The 13,365-nt window shown below is 39.1% G+C and overlaps 1 protein-coding gene across 1 annotated transcript in view; it reads right to left on the reverse strand.

Annotated features, from left to right (window-relative positions):
• The window catches only part of TUBGCP3 (tubulin gamma complex component 3), a 51,951-nt gene that overhangs the window by 24,762 nt on the left and 13,824 nt on the right, over positions 1-13,365 (reverse strand). Inside the window, exons 3-7 of the mRNA XM_062619578.1 lie at positions 13,158-13,225; positions 10,147-10,224; positions 9,309-9,526; positions 3,140-3,312; positions 441-559 (exon numbers count right to left, since the gene is read on the reverse strand). Coding sequence (XP_062475562.1) covers positions 441-559; positions 3,140-3,312; positions 9,309-9,526; positions 10,147-10,224; positions 13,158-13,225 — 656 coding nt within the window. The remainder of the gene's footprint in view (positions 1-440; positions 560-3,139; positions 3,313-9,308; positions 9,527-10,146; positions 10,225-13,157; positions 13,226-13,365) is intronic.

A 13,365-nucleotide genomic window follows, 5' to 3' on the forward strand; every position in this document is an offset into this window, starting at 1 on the left:
TATAAACTGTAATCAAGACTACAATATCAAGCAGCTAGCATCCATTCTACATCTCAGGCTGTTAAATTTAATCCACTAATAATGTAGTCAACAGCCTCTTCTACACTGCAGAGGGGAAATGATGACAAAAATCCTCAAATTATGCCATAATTTAGGAGTCTTTGTACTGGCTTAATAGTTTGGAGTTTATTCATATCTTGTGAGATACTACAGTTTCTTTCTGGGACCTAATCCACCCAATCATTTTTAAATTAGTACTGTTGAAACTACTCTGTTGTACTAAAAAAAAAAAAAAAAAAAAAAAAAAAGAAAATCGGGGGGAAGAGTAAAGACTTGTGAAAATATTTTTACTCTTTTTTTTTTTTAACGTATTTTTCATGGCTATTTTTCCCCTCCATACATCTCTGCTCACATATGAAATACCAGTCAATATACAGTACCTTTCCCTCCACTTTATAGCAATTTTCAGAATTGCACATTTTGATGTTTTTGCCATCTATTCCCTGGAAGACATACAAAACATCTCTTACAAGATTTGCTTCAGTTACTTCAACAGAGCCTGGAAAGAAAAAGAATAAAAAAATATTTCGTTTCGTTGGACAATTAGATTTTATTACAACTTCAAAACGCTATTTAGAAGCATAGCCCGAAAAAAGAGAAAGCCTGTGTTTAGTTAAAAATGAGAAAGCCTGTGTTGAGTCCTCTTAACAACCTGACAGAGAAGCCAAGATTTCCCTTTACGGGCCTCTACTGATACTTGTGATCCTCTCAAAGCAAGACAGCTTGTACGGCACAGCTATATGGTTCTATTTTAACCAATACTTCAGCCAGTTCTTATACTCCTTATCTTTTCTAATTCAATCACTAACACAAGTTCTAAGTCAAGCATCATGATGACTTTACCTCTCTTTGAACAAACAGCTGAAGTGGTTAAACGGGACTTACAGAATAATCTCTTCTACATTCAGCTAGGAAATCAGTTAATCCAGAAGGAAGAGCTGCTTGTTTAAATATTGGCTTTCAATCACGTATGCTACTGCTTAGTGAAAAGACAGATCAGAACCAGACTGCCAGCTGTGTAACATCTACAGAGATGGCAAACAGAAAAGTGTAAATACTGTTTCTGAAGATGTACCTGTGATTTAGTACTGCTTTTACCATTGCAGCATACAGTTTACTTCTGCCTCTTAACTCAAGTTAGAGGTTAGATTATGTTTGAGATGTCAGGTATTTTTTGATTTAAAGGAAACAGAAGATTGAAAAAGATGCTGCGCAGGCCACTGCAGATATGCCCACCTTTTCTGGACAAAATGGTACCATCTGCTTTTGTAACTTCATTTAAGATATCAAGAATGAAACAATTTTAATGGCTATCCAAAAACTGAGATGCTACAGCATGCTTCTCCCAAATTTGACAGCACCCTTACTCTCATCAGTTTGCCTTCCCAATAGTCCACTTTCTCAGAATAAAGAAAACAACCAACCAAAACCAAACAGAAAACAAAACAATAAATTCTATTCTTATTTTAGCAAAAGCAGTCATCACCTCAAGATGTTGTTTAAAACTCAGATACTCTTAATAATGCTAAGATATGCACAAGAATAGCTAATCCATTTTAGGAATTCTTAGTGAAATGGTAAAAGATTCAAAGGCATATTTCTTTAATTGATAAGTAATACAACAGGAATTAATATCACCCTCCTGATTATACTCTGTGTAGATGCAGCAATAAGAAAACTCCAGTTAACAGTAACCAAATTTAGAAGTAAAACACCCACCCCTTTTAATTAGAAGAATTTAATATTCATAGAAATATGAATATTCTTCTTGTCAATAGCCTTTTCTGAATGCAGTCCTACTTTTATGTCTGCATCAACAAGTGACTACATTTAAGTCAACTGTCAGTCTTTTCTTATACCATCCCATATAAGAATCAAGAGCCACAGCTGCTGGCTGACTGAATAAAACAAGTTTGTACTGCTCTTTATGGCAATTAGTACAACAAAAATAAGAGGCAGCGCTTGATTTTATATATTTTTGTTTATACGTATCAAATCTGTCATATATATACACATTTATAAATATTACATGCATATAGACACACCCCCATTCATCCTCTTTCACACCAGCAGTGGCTAATTAGTGGTTAATTGGTTCTAAATGACAAATGCTGCCCTCAGATATACCAGAACAACTCTGCTCTATAAGATGTTGCTTTGTGCACTGTTACTCATGAAGAGTCAGGGAATGGCAGTCAGACTGTATATTATCTTCTACCTATCCACACTCTTTATACAGGAGTTATTAAAACAAACCCCAAAACAATAACAAAAAAAAAAAAATTAAAAACCCCACATCTCTTAGCTGTCTGCCAGAGACTAACAGCACTGTAGGGTGACAACACCTGCCATTAGCTCTTATTCAGGAAAGTCTCCTGCTTTTACAGTATGAGTGGGCTGAAAATAACACAGCTGTCACAGAGATCATGTTTAACAATTTCTCCTTGTGCACAAGTTAGACTTGTGCAAATTCAGAAACTGATGCCTAGAGAACCTATTCAAGTTTACAGCCACTCCACTGAGGAAATAAACTAGCAATATTTTTATTTTTTTCGTTGTTGCCAATATGCTATGTCAGTTCCCCTAAATACAACCACTGCAAACAGTGCGCTCATGTAAAGAAAAAATATTTTTAAAAGCTCTATATTCTCATGCACATTTCCAAGTTTTAAAGGACAGAATCACAAATGGATGAGTATTTCAAGTTCTATTCACTGAGCACTCTTTCTGGCTCCTTAAAAGCAGTAGCATCTTCTGATCGTCAAAAGAGTGACCATTACTCACAAACCACAACCACCTGATTCTGACAAACACTGCAATGAAATCAGTCTTTTAAGAGGACCAGAACACTTTATGAAACCAATCACTGCAGAAGGAAATTAGCAAACAACCATAGAGATTGTGGCCAAATATATTAGTCTCACATATTTGCTTCTATCCTTCTATCAAGCACATTTTAGCAAAACACTCCACAAAAAATTCAACATGCTATAAAACTATTTCAAAATCATTGAAAACTAGTGGAGGATATAGATACGAACTGTAAAAAGTTATTGTTAATAAATACGTCTTTGCTCACCACTTGTATCCCCTTCTCGCCTTGACCTTGGCACACCACGGGACACAGCATTTGAAATGCCTTTTGAGGTAGCACTTTGTAACGAAGGCTGGTTTGCAGCTAAAGTCCATGCAAGACGTGACCCTAATTGCTGACGGAGGCAATCTCCAACGCCTGGAGCTTGATAGGATTGTCTAAAAGGACAAAAGGAAGAAACATCCTGAAGAACTTCGATTCTGTGCTCATCACCTGGTGTGGGGTATGCTGAAAAATGCCACACGCTTGAGGTGGCTTTTTGTGGACGTTTTGTTTGTAGTTGTTTTGAGTTTGCGTTTCTGTCAATAATGGAACTTCAAAAAGGGTGCAAACAATAGGCTTCCTATAAGCCTAGAGTACTTACATTTGTAAGCTTATACTGTAGCTCCTATAAGCACTTTAAAAACCCCCACAAAACTATAGAAAAGGAAGTACAGATTTGACAAGTGTGATTTTGTATCACAGATTATCTTTGTCCACACTGAACTGTGTAAATACACTGAAATGGATTAAGTGGGAAGTCAAATATAATAACAACATATAAATAAACAAATATTTACATTTTGTTATTACTTGAAACTGTAGACACATGCCAAAGGAAAACAGAGAAAGAGGAGAAAGTTCACTTTTCTGCTCCTCTACGGTTTAGGAGAGCTTGCGTCAAGTGCCTGAAGATGTGATCGAGCAGGACTCATCTAGACAAGCCCTTATTTCCTTTATGCTCAAACTTGTCAAATTCTTCTCAAAAAGAAGTCTTAAAAATGAAAAATTTTAAGACCAGAAGTTACCTTTCTGATTATTTATGTATCATGATGGTAAAAACATCTACAAGGGATTTTTGCTGCTGACCAGTCCTCTGCCCTCCACCAACTGAATTCAGACATTTGGAAATAGACACATATTTTAAAAATAATAAACTAGTTCCACAAAGCTGTGAAAGGAGTTGCAGGGAGAGATGGCAAAAGACGGCAACATAAACGTCCATGTAAAAAGTCAAGGAATGCCTTTCGTCTCTCAACAGCCACGCATGGCTCATGGGATGGTCACACATCATATGATTATAGCTAGTGAGCAAGAACACAGCCTGCAAGACAGAGCATCTGTCTCTCTTACGCTTAGCATTTGTAATACCTGCACTAGAGTACAACACTGAATTAGGCTGTCACCCTTCAAGAAGAATGTACTCTAGAAACAAAGGGAAGCATGTATAAAGAGAAGTACAGGAGGAATGAAGCTCACAAAAGATCTAATTTGTGTTGCCCAGGTCACAGGCTACAGGACTAAAGAGAAAGCAGTGAAACTGCTATAAAAATGTAACACTATGAAGAGGTCAGATCAAGAATATGTCAAGAATATGTCAGGAACAAGGCAAGCTCTGCTGGTATGTTCAAGCAAGCATTCTCGATAAGACAGAAAGCCTGAAGTGACCTCTCCAAAATATAACCCGCTCTGAAATGTGCACCTTGAGAACACCAGGTCCTCAACCCTAATTACTTAACGGAGGCTTGCTCCCACTCATCCACACTGCTTGCCAACAAGGACACAACCTGTATGAGGCAGGTCCTGTGGACAGCACAGTCTGAAAGACCGGTGTGACGGAAAGGTCCCACAGTCCAACCCTTTCTGAAAACTGCCCACAGCATTTTCTTAGCTTTTCACACAAACACCACTACTGCCATGACTGAAGTTTTCAGTGTTTATGTACTGACCTATTCTTAGAACTGGTGCTGAGGCTTGCATTACAGGTATTGATAACAGCTCTACCATAATCCTTTTATAGAATCCTCATATCACAGAATCATAGAATCATGAAGTCATTATCCATCATATTTGAGAAGTCATGGCAGCCTGGTAAAGGCAAGATCATGGAGCAGATCCACCTGGAAACTATGTTAAGGCACATGCAAACAAGGTGATGGCAGCCAACATGACTTCACTAAGGACAAATGATACCTGACAAATCTGAGGGCCTTCTACAATGGGACTACAGCACTGGTAGATAAGGGAGGAGCGAATGTGATCTACCTGGACTTCACCAAATCATGTGACACCGTCCTGCACAGTATCTTTGTCCCTAAACTGCAGATACATGGATTTGACAGATGGACCAGTCAGTGAATAAGGAATTGGCTGGACAGTCACACTCAAAGAGTTGCCATCAACAGCTCAATGTCCAAGTGGAGACCAGTGATAAATGGCATTCCTCACTGGTTGGTGTCTGGACTGGCACTATTGAACAAATTAGTCAGTGACATGGACAGTGGGATTAAGTGCACCCTCAGTAAGTTTGCTGTTGACACCAAGCTGTGTGGTTTGGTTAATGTACTGGAGGGAAGGGATGACATCCAGAGGGACCTTGACACGCTTGAGGGGCGGACCAATGCCAATCTCATGAAGTTCAAGGCCCAGTGCAAGGTCCTACAGCTGGGTCAGGGCAATCCCAGCACAAACACAGGCTGGGCAGAGAATTGATTCCAAGCAGCCCTGTGGAGAAGGATTTGGATGCGTTTGTTGAGAAGCTCAAAATGAGCCAGCAGCATGCGCACACAGCCCAGAAAGCCAACCATATGCTGTGCTGCATCACAATAAGCATGACCAACAGGTCAAGGAGGTGTTCTCTCTCTCTACTCTGGTCTTGCGAGACCCCACCTGCAGTACTGTGTCCAGCACTGGGGTCCTCAGCACAAGAGGGACACGGACCTCTTGGAGCGAGTCCAGAATAGGCCATGAAGAAGCTCCGAGGGCAGGAGGACCTCTCTTATGACTCTGGCCAAGAGTTGGGCTTGTTCAGCGTCAAGAAGAGAAGGCTCTGGGAGACCTTAGAGCCTTCCAGTACCTAAAGGGGTCTACAAGAAATCTGGAGAGTGACATTTTGCAAGGGCATGTAGTGACAGGACAAGGAGGAATGGCTTTAAAGTGAAAGAGGATAGATCTAGATCACATGTAAGGATGAAGTTCTTTACTGTGAGAGCGGTAAGGCACTGGAACAGGTTGCCCCATCCATGGAATTGTTCAAGGCCAGGTTGGATGGGGCTTTGATCAACCTGGTTCAACTGAAGGGTGTTCCTGCCCATGGCAGGGGAGTTGGAACTAGATGATCTTCAAAGTCCCTTCCAACTCAAGCCTTTCCATGATTCTATGATAAGCAGATATATTAACCTCATTGATGTACATTTCTATACTGTATCCAGATTATATAACGGTTAAGGTTGCAAGGGACCTCTGGAGATCACTTCTTCCAGCCCTCCTGTTCAAAGCATGGGAGGTTACCTGGTGCATTGTGCAGTCAGAATTTGAATATTTTCAATTATGGAGACTATACAACCCCTCTGGGGAACCTGTTTCAGTGTTTCACAACATCCTCCTGCCCTCACACACACACCCCACCTCACTGCAAAAAGATGTTTTTTCCCTTATATTTTAACTGTGATTCCAACCTTGCAGGTTTTGAAAATTACTTCTTGCTCTTCCCCTGGGCAACACTGAGAAAAAGTCTGGCTCAGACTTCTCTACTCCCCTGGTCAAATATAATCACATGGGTAAGATCCCCTGAGCCTTTTCCTCTACAGGCTGAACAGTCCCAGCTCTTACAGCCTCCTCTCGTATATCAGAGGCTCCAACTCCTCAATTAGTCTGGTGAAGGAACCCCAAAACTATCTCGAGTTTCTTCATGTCTTTTTTTGTACCATAACCGGACTCAGCATTTCAGCTGTATCTTTACCAGTACTGAGCAAAGAGGAAGGTTTAATTCCCTCAGCCTCCTGCTGATGCTCTTGCTAATGCAGCCCATGAACATGCCTTCTTTTCCACACTCATTCATGTTCAACTTGGTATCTACCAGGAATCTCAGGGCCCTTTCTGCAAAGCTGTTTTGCAACCAGTCAGACCCCAGCATGTACTGGTGCATGGAGTTATTCCTCTCCAGGCGCAGGACTTTTTTTGAACTTCAGACTGCTCCTGTCAGCCCATTTCTGAAGCCTACTGAAGTCCCTTTGAGCAACAGCTGAATTACCATCTTTATCAACCACTCCCAGTTTCGTTATCATCTGCAAAGTTGCTGAGGGCGCACTTTATGCCATCAAGCAGGATGAAGGATCCAGCCTCTGAGCTATACCCTTAGTGACCAGGCTCCAACTGGACTTTGTGTCCCTGATCCTAAGTTTTGAGTCTAGGTCAGTCAGTTTTCAATCCACCTCACTGTCACCCTATTTAAGGGCATACTTTATTAAGTCTGCCAATAAGGATATGCCAATATAGACAGTGTCAGAAGTCTTACTAAAGTTGAAATAAATACATTCACTGCTTTCCCTTGCCCACCAAGTCAGTCATCTCATCACAGAAGGTTCTTCTGTCCCCAGGCAAAGCTCCATGTATTTCTGCTGCTCTCTCATGTAAATAGCAATTTGTTCTCCTTGCCATCCTAGTTTTTCCTTCCCAAAGAGCCTGTATCCACTCCACCACATTTCAGTGGTATGAACTATCCCACCATGTGTCTGTGACCCCAGTGAGACCACAGCTCTAGTATTGCACACATATTCTTAAGTCCTCCTGTCTGTTTCCGATGCTGCCATATATAAGTGTGTAGGCACTCCCAACAAAGTTGTGCTGATGTTCCAGGAAAGGCATGAGAACTTTCCCCAGGAGGCTGTCCTCTCCCCATTCGTCTTTTGTGTGCATGTACCTGGGTGGACCCACTTCTGCCCTGTTTTGTTGGTTTCAAGGTCTCTCTTGACTACATCACACTGCACCTTTTGCTTACTAATCTGGTCTACCAGTTCCTCATTCAGTTGAGGGACATAGTCCTCCCCCCCTATTATTCTGAGTTTAAAGATATCCTCTACTCATATATCTAAGATACAGCATACACACCTAGCACTGACAAAGCCCAATAACAATTTGTATTGTAAAACATATTAATAACAATACAATCCAGTTGTGTCAGCACTTATTATTTCCACAATATGAATTTTTCTACATTTCTAAATATTTCTACAATATGAATCCAATAAATCATGACAAATACAGTGTATTACCAAAAAAAAAAAGTAGTATCTTCAACTCAAAATAAAGCTATTGTACTTTCTTAATAATATTTTGTTCATTTTTCCATGCTCAACCTTTATGAGACAATGTTCCAGGCCCATACTACAGAATCACTGTTGAACCACTCCCTCTCACACACTAAAATGTGTGTTCATTTTCATACCATGGAAGATAGTGTGTGCAGTGTACCTCTGTCAGGCTTTGTACAGCTGTAGGGGTAATATAACGCAATATCCAATGGCACAAGAGGGGCCCAGATTTTGAGCACATTACTTTGTATTAGCTTATTTAACAAGGTCAATACTCACATAGTCATCTTCTGGCTTAAAATAGCCAGCTTTTACATATCAAAAATCTGAACTATTTGCTATTTGAATGTTTCAGCTCCAAATGTAGATTCACTTTGGCATGACCAGACCACTGCTGAACAGAATGTGGTTTAGGATATTTTTTTCTAATAGGCAGTTCTTTTAAAATCAACTCTTGCACAATTTTTTTACTCTTAACAAAAAAATAAACAAAGCAACACAAAACAAACAAACCCTCAAAAAAAAAACAACAGTTCACTCAAGATGCAAGACTGCTCAACCTACTGTTAACACGCTTAAAAGAAAATCAGACCATGTAAGAAAGGCCACCCATTCAAAAATGAAGGATGCTAAATCTACTAATTTGACACTGGCTGAGGAACGCTTTGTAAAAGGAACTTGAACAAGGACCCTAAATCCAATGTGCTTACAGAAGATAGACTACTTTTAAAGGGTTTCAGAGAATGGAGAAATTCTTGGAAAAGTACTTGGCACAGTACTTGGCACTAGAATCCAAATGCGTGAATCCAATAAAATATCAGCTGTTCAGCAGATAGTTGTGATTAAGTTTTAGAACAGATACACTTGGCCAGCCATCTATGGCTTGGCATAGTCATATAAGAGCACCTGATATTCAGAACCACTCAGGTAAGGAATTCAGTTCCAATACACCTACAGTGGAAATTCCAATAGCATATAAAGGGGGGGGGGGGGCAAAAAAAGGGCAAAACTAAAAAAAACACCAAGAAGAGATCATCTCTCATCTTCTCCAAACCTATTTGTAAGGTAAAACAGTAATTTACCCTGGGAGGAGTGATTGTGGAGTTGGTGTTGGCCCATTCAGGGCATACAGGCTGATGCTGCTGATCCCACTGCTCCCCATGCTGCAGGAACTCTGGGCAGACTGAGCACTGCGGTCTTGGTAATTCAATGGAAGGCTTTGAGGCCTGGCATAGTAATAAGGGGTCGAGTGAGCATCCCGTGGCAATGCTTGAGCAAAAAGTGTGGCATAACTTGATACCTGGAAAGGGAAAGTTTTGAAAAGTGAGGAATGAAAAGAAAGAAGATTTGAGTTGATTTAAGTCATGTCTTCAGTTAACAGGAGTGTAATATTCAAGAACGCAGAATATAACTGAAGACCATGTTTATGCAGAGAAAAATCTGTTACAACTATAATGAGGAAAAAAAGCAAGTTTCTTACAGTGAGCAAAAGTACTTTTAGCAATACAGCTTACTTCTGCCTACAAACTGTCACTAGCAATAGATGCAAAAAGTAGTTCGGTGCTAGAAGAGCTGCAACCAAAGGAGGAATTTTGCTCTTCCTACTCCATTTCAAACTCATTAGCATGTGAGCAGACATTATATCACCATGCAGAAAGCAAACAAAAATACCCCATGCATCTAAGAGTCACATCATCAGCTACAAATGTTGGGCAACTCATATACTTACATTTGCTTAGTATTAAAAAAAAAGGCACAGAAAAATTACAGACAGTTTTTTCAAGAGTTTACGCCTCATAGACAAACACTACAACCACAAGCTGAGGCTCTGGTTAAGTCTATATAGTGATTCTTAATGACATCTAAAATAAGTGACATACATTACTGTTTTGCAGAAGTAACAAAGCTCTCTTCACCTACCTTGTTAGACTGCTTACGTGGATCTTCACTAAGGCTAAGCAGGAGGTAGAGTATTGACCATTTGTTTTTCAAAATGCCCTTGGAAAAAAAGATGAACAGAAAAGTTTGGTTTACTGACTAATAATGTTTCTTTTTAAATTTTTATTATCCAGCCCACTAAGATGTATGTATATATATATATATATATATATATATAGATTTGCTACACAAATAAGACCAAGTCAGAGCCATATTCTTGAATAAACAGATGTGCAGTGCAGTCTCTGTATTGCTAATTTCTCCACTGTGTTCAAACTATGAACTCTCACCTGCTCCAAGGTCAGCAAGTACACTCAATTTAAAATTCATAGCTACTAATCTACCAATTCATACCTACTAAGGAAGAGGTTTACATACAGTTAAGGTTTTACCAGCATTCCCACACACTCTTAGCATTTAAATCATCTCAGATGTGGATGCTAGTCTAAAAGCGAAGAAGGAAAGCTCTGAGTTCAATTTTTAGCAAATAAATGTCTGTCTGTCAGTGGAGATTTTCCCCTTCAGTCTCCTTTACAGGGAGGCTTTACAAGTTTGAGGGTTTCAATCTGTACTACTTTAAATGGTAATAAATATAACTGATGAATAAACTTAAAGAGAGCTACCAAAATTTTAACACCTTAAGATAGAGACACTGGCTAAAATGAAAGTTGAGCAGTACACAATAGTCTTTAAGTAAACAAATAGATACCTACAGACTGTCAGAACAACACTCTCAGCAGCTTTAGATCTCAGCAGCAAGCTTACCAGGAGAAGACAGAACAATGCTAAAGCTCAAGCTACAAAGAGAATGCTTTGAAGAAAAGTTATAGCAAATAATAGTATGTTTTATTTTAGATATGCATATATTTCTAGATATTTTACTCAGCACTTCTGTGACACCAACACCTGCATCTGAATTGATCAGTGACATAGAACCTCATAATGGACATTACATATTGAAGTAAGTCAAAAGAAATTCATACAAGCTCCCTCACAATGTTGATCAGGCTATGGTCTGAATACTAAGCAATACCAAATATAAGGGAAACTTCAGTCATACCGAGATTCAACAAAGACTCTATCCTTTATGAAGCAATGCAGCTCAGTGCTATCAGTCTTGCAAAAGGCACATTTTCATTCTCACCCTGTTCTATTTTTCCTGTTTCTCTGCAGATTACACATTTTATATGTATATATTACATAGCATACGACCTTTTGGCCACAGAACATTTCTTTCTTGGGACACAGCACACCAATCAAACCTACCAAAGCTCCATATTGTTACATAAGAGTAGAAGGAGACATTTTTACTATTATGTTGAGCAGAAGTCTAGTATCTCCTGCTTTGATCTCAACAACAAGCAAGAAGCAGAGGTATTGCATCTGTCACAAATAACTAACTCAGCAACTCATTAACAACTAGCGAAGAAGGAGCAGCAACATTACTGCTGCCTCTACTGGCCAGGACAGAATGAGTTTAAGCGCCTCAAAAAGCACGGTTTGCTCAACTGGCAAGCTGCCGCTAAAATAAAGCACTGACCTCCTTTTCCCTTCAGAGTAATGGATGAAATAAAGTTAAAACAGATTCACACTAGCTTTTTTCTTTCTCCTAGCTGCTTTCAAGAGAATTGCTGGAGAAAGAAAAAGCCTTACTGATTCTGAAGACATATTCCTTCTGTGCCCTTCCTTAAGCTCATGAGGAAATGTTTGTCCACTGGTAGTAATAAACTTAAGAGCAGATTAAACAGTAATTGGTAGAATGAAACAGAGAATTTTAAAGAAGGCATTATTCAGATGATAGCATTTCATGTACACAAAATGCTAGCACAGAGGAAAACAAAAAAACCCAAACCAAACCAAAAACAAAACCAGCAGAAGTTAGAAGGACCTCAAGCATTTAAGATGACAGCAAAATATGAAGAGATAGCTGATGTAAGCTTGATTTACATTCGGAGGAGTAACCAAACTGATAACAACACAGATAATGCATTTTTTTTCCAAAGTTTACAGCCATCATGCTCTGCAGGTGCGCTGCTTGCTAAATGGAACAGTCTGGTGATGCATTATATAAGCTAAAGAAACACACTACAGAAAATCTGTACTAAATGAGCAAGATCAGTATAATACATGCAGGAGGCTGAAACCAGTGACTGAGGTCATCGAAACAGGTGTCTGCAAGCCAGTGACACTTGTTTCACTTATACAAAACAACGCAAATAATACACAAACATACAGGATAATGAAACCAGGAAGAGTTAACAGAGTGACTTTAGCTCCAAGCACTAACAAACTAATGGGTAAGTTAAGTACAGATGAGGGGCAGAACTTCTGACTAGTTCTGACTGGTCATACTCTCTACAGAATCACCTTCTTGTGACCTTAAAATCTTAGTATTATCCTGTAAAACTCAGCCATGATCTATACATAAATTATGGAATAAAAAACAGAACACAGAAAAACATTTCTCCTAAATACGAAGAGCAATTCATCAGTTTTACATATAAAATGAACACTTCTATTTTTCCAGAGTTCCTTTCTTTATATGAAATGCCCCTTTGTGTAACTGGCCTCCAACTATGGTCTTTATTCTTTTCCAAACCGATTTCTAATTAACAGCAAACAGCTCATAGTAAAAAAGAAAAAAAAACAAACCAACCAACAACCAACCAAACAAATAAAACAAAAACCCCTCACATCTGCAAAAAGCAAACTTTTTCACACAAATTACAATTTGAAGATCATCTTGTCCAACTCCTCTGCTCAAAACAGGATTTCTACAGCAGACTGCCCATGACTGTGTCCAGTCAAGTTTTGACTGTCTTCAAGGATTAAGACTCCACAGCTTTCCTGGGCAATCTGTTCCAGTATTCAACTATTCTCAGAGTAAAAATATTGTTAGAGACCTGAACACTCTCCAAAACAACTCTATAACATCAGAAAGATGCATGTGTGTGCTTTCAGTTTTTTTACTTTATATACATTTATTATTGTACCTGTGTACCGAGCTTTCTGTAGAGTTCTGAAAACAAAGCAGCATCTGCTTCCCTTCTTTGTCGCACAACTATTAAGAAAAAAAGAAATATAAATTAAAAATTTGAAAGACATGTAATACTCATGTCTGAAATTATACATTTGTGGCAAATTGGAAAACGTACCCAGGAAAGCTTAATGATGCTTAATTGTTTCGCTCTGTTGACTTCT

Source organism: Pezoporus occidentalis, unplaced genomic scaffold (genome assembly GCF_034315485.1).
Source record: "Pezoporus occidentalis ecotype Australia unplaced genomic scaffold, CSIRO_AGI_Poc_V1 ctg105, whole genome shotgun sequence".
NCBI lineage: Eukaryota > Metazoa > Chordata > Aves > Psittaciformes > Psittacidae > Pezoporus > Pezoporus occidentalis.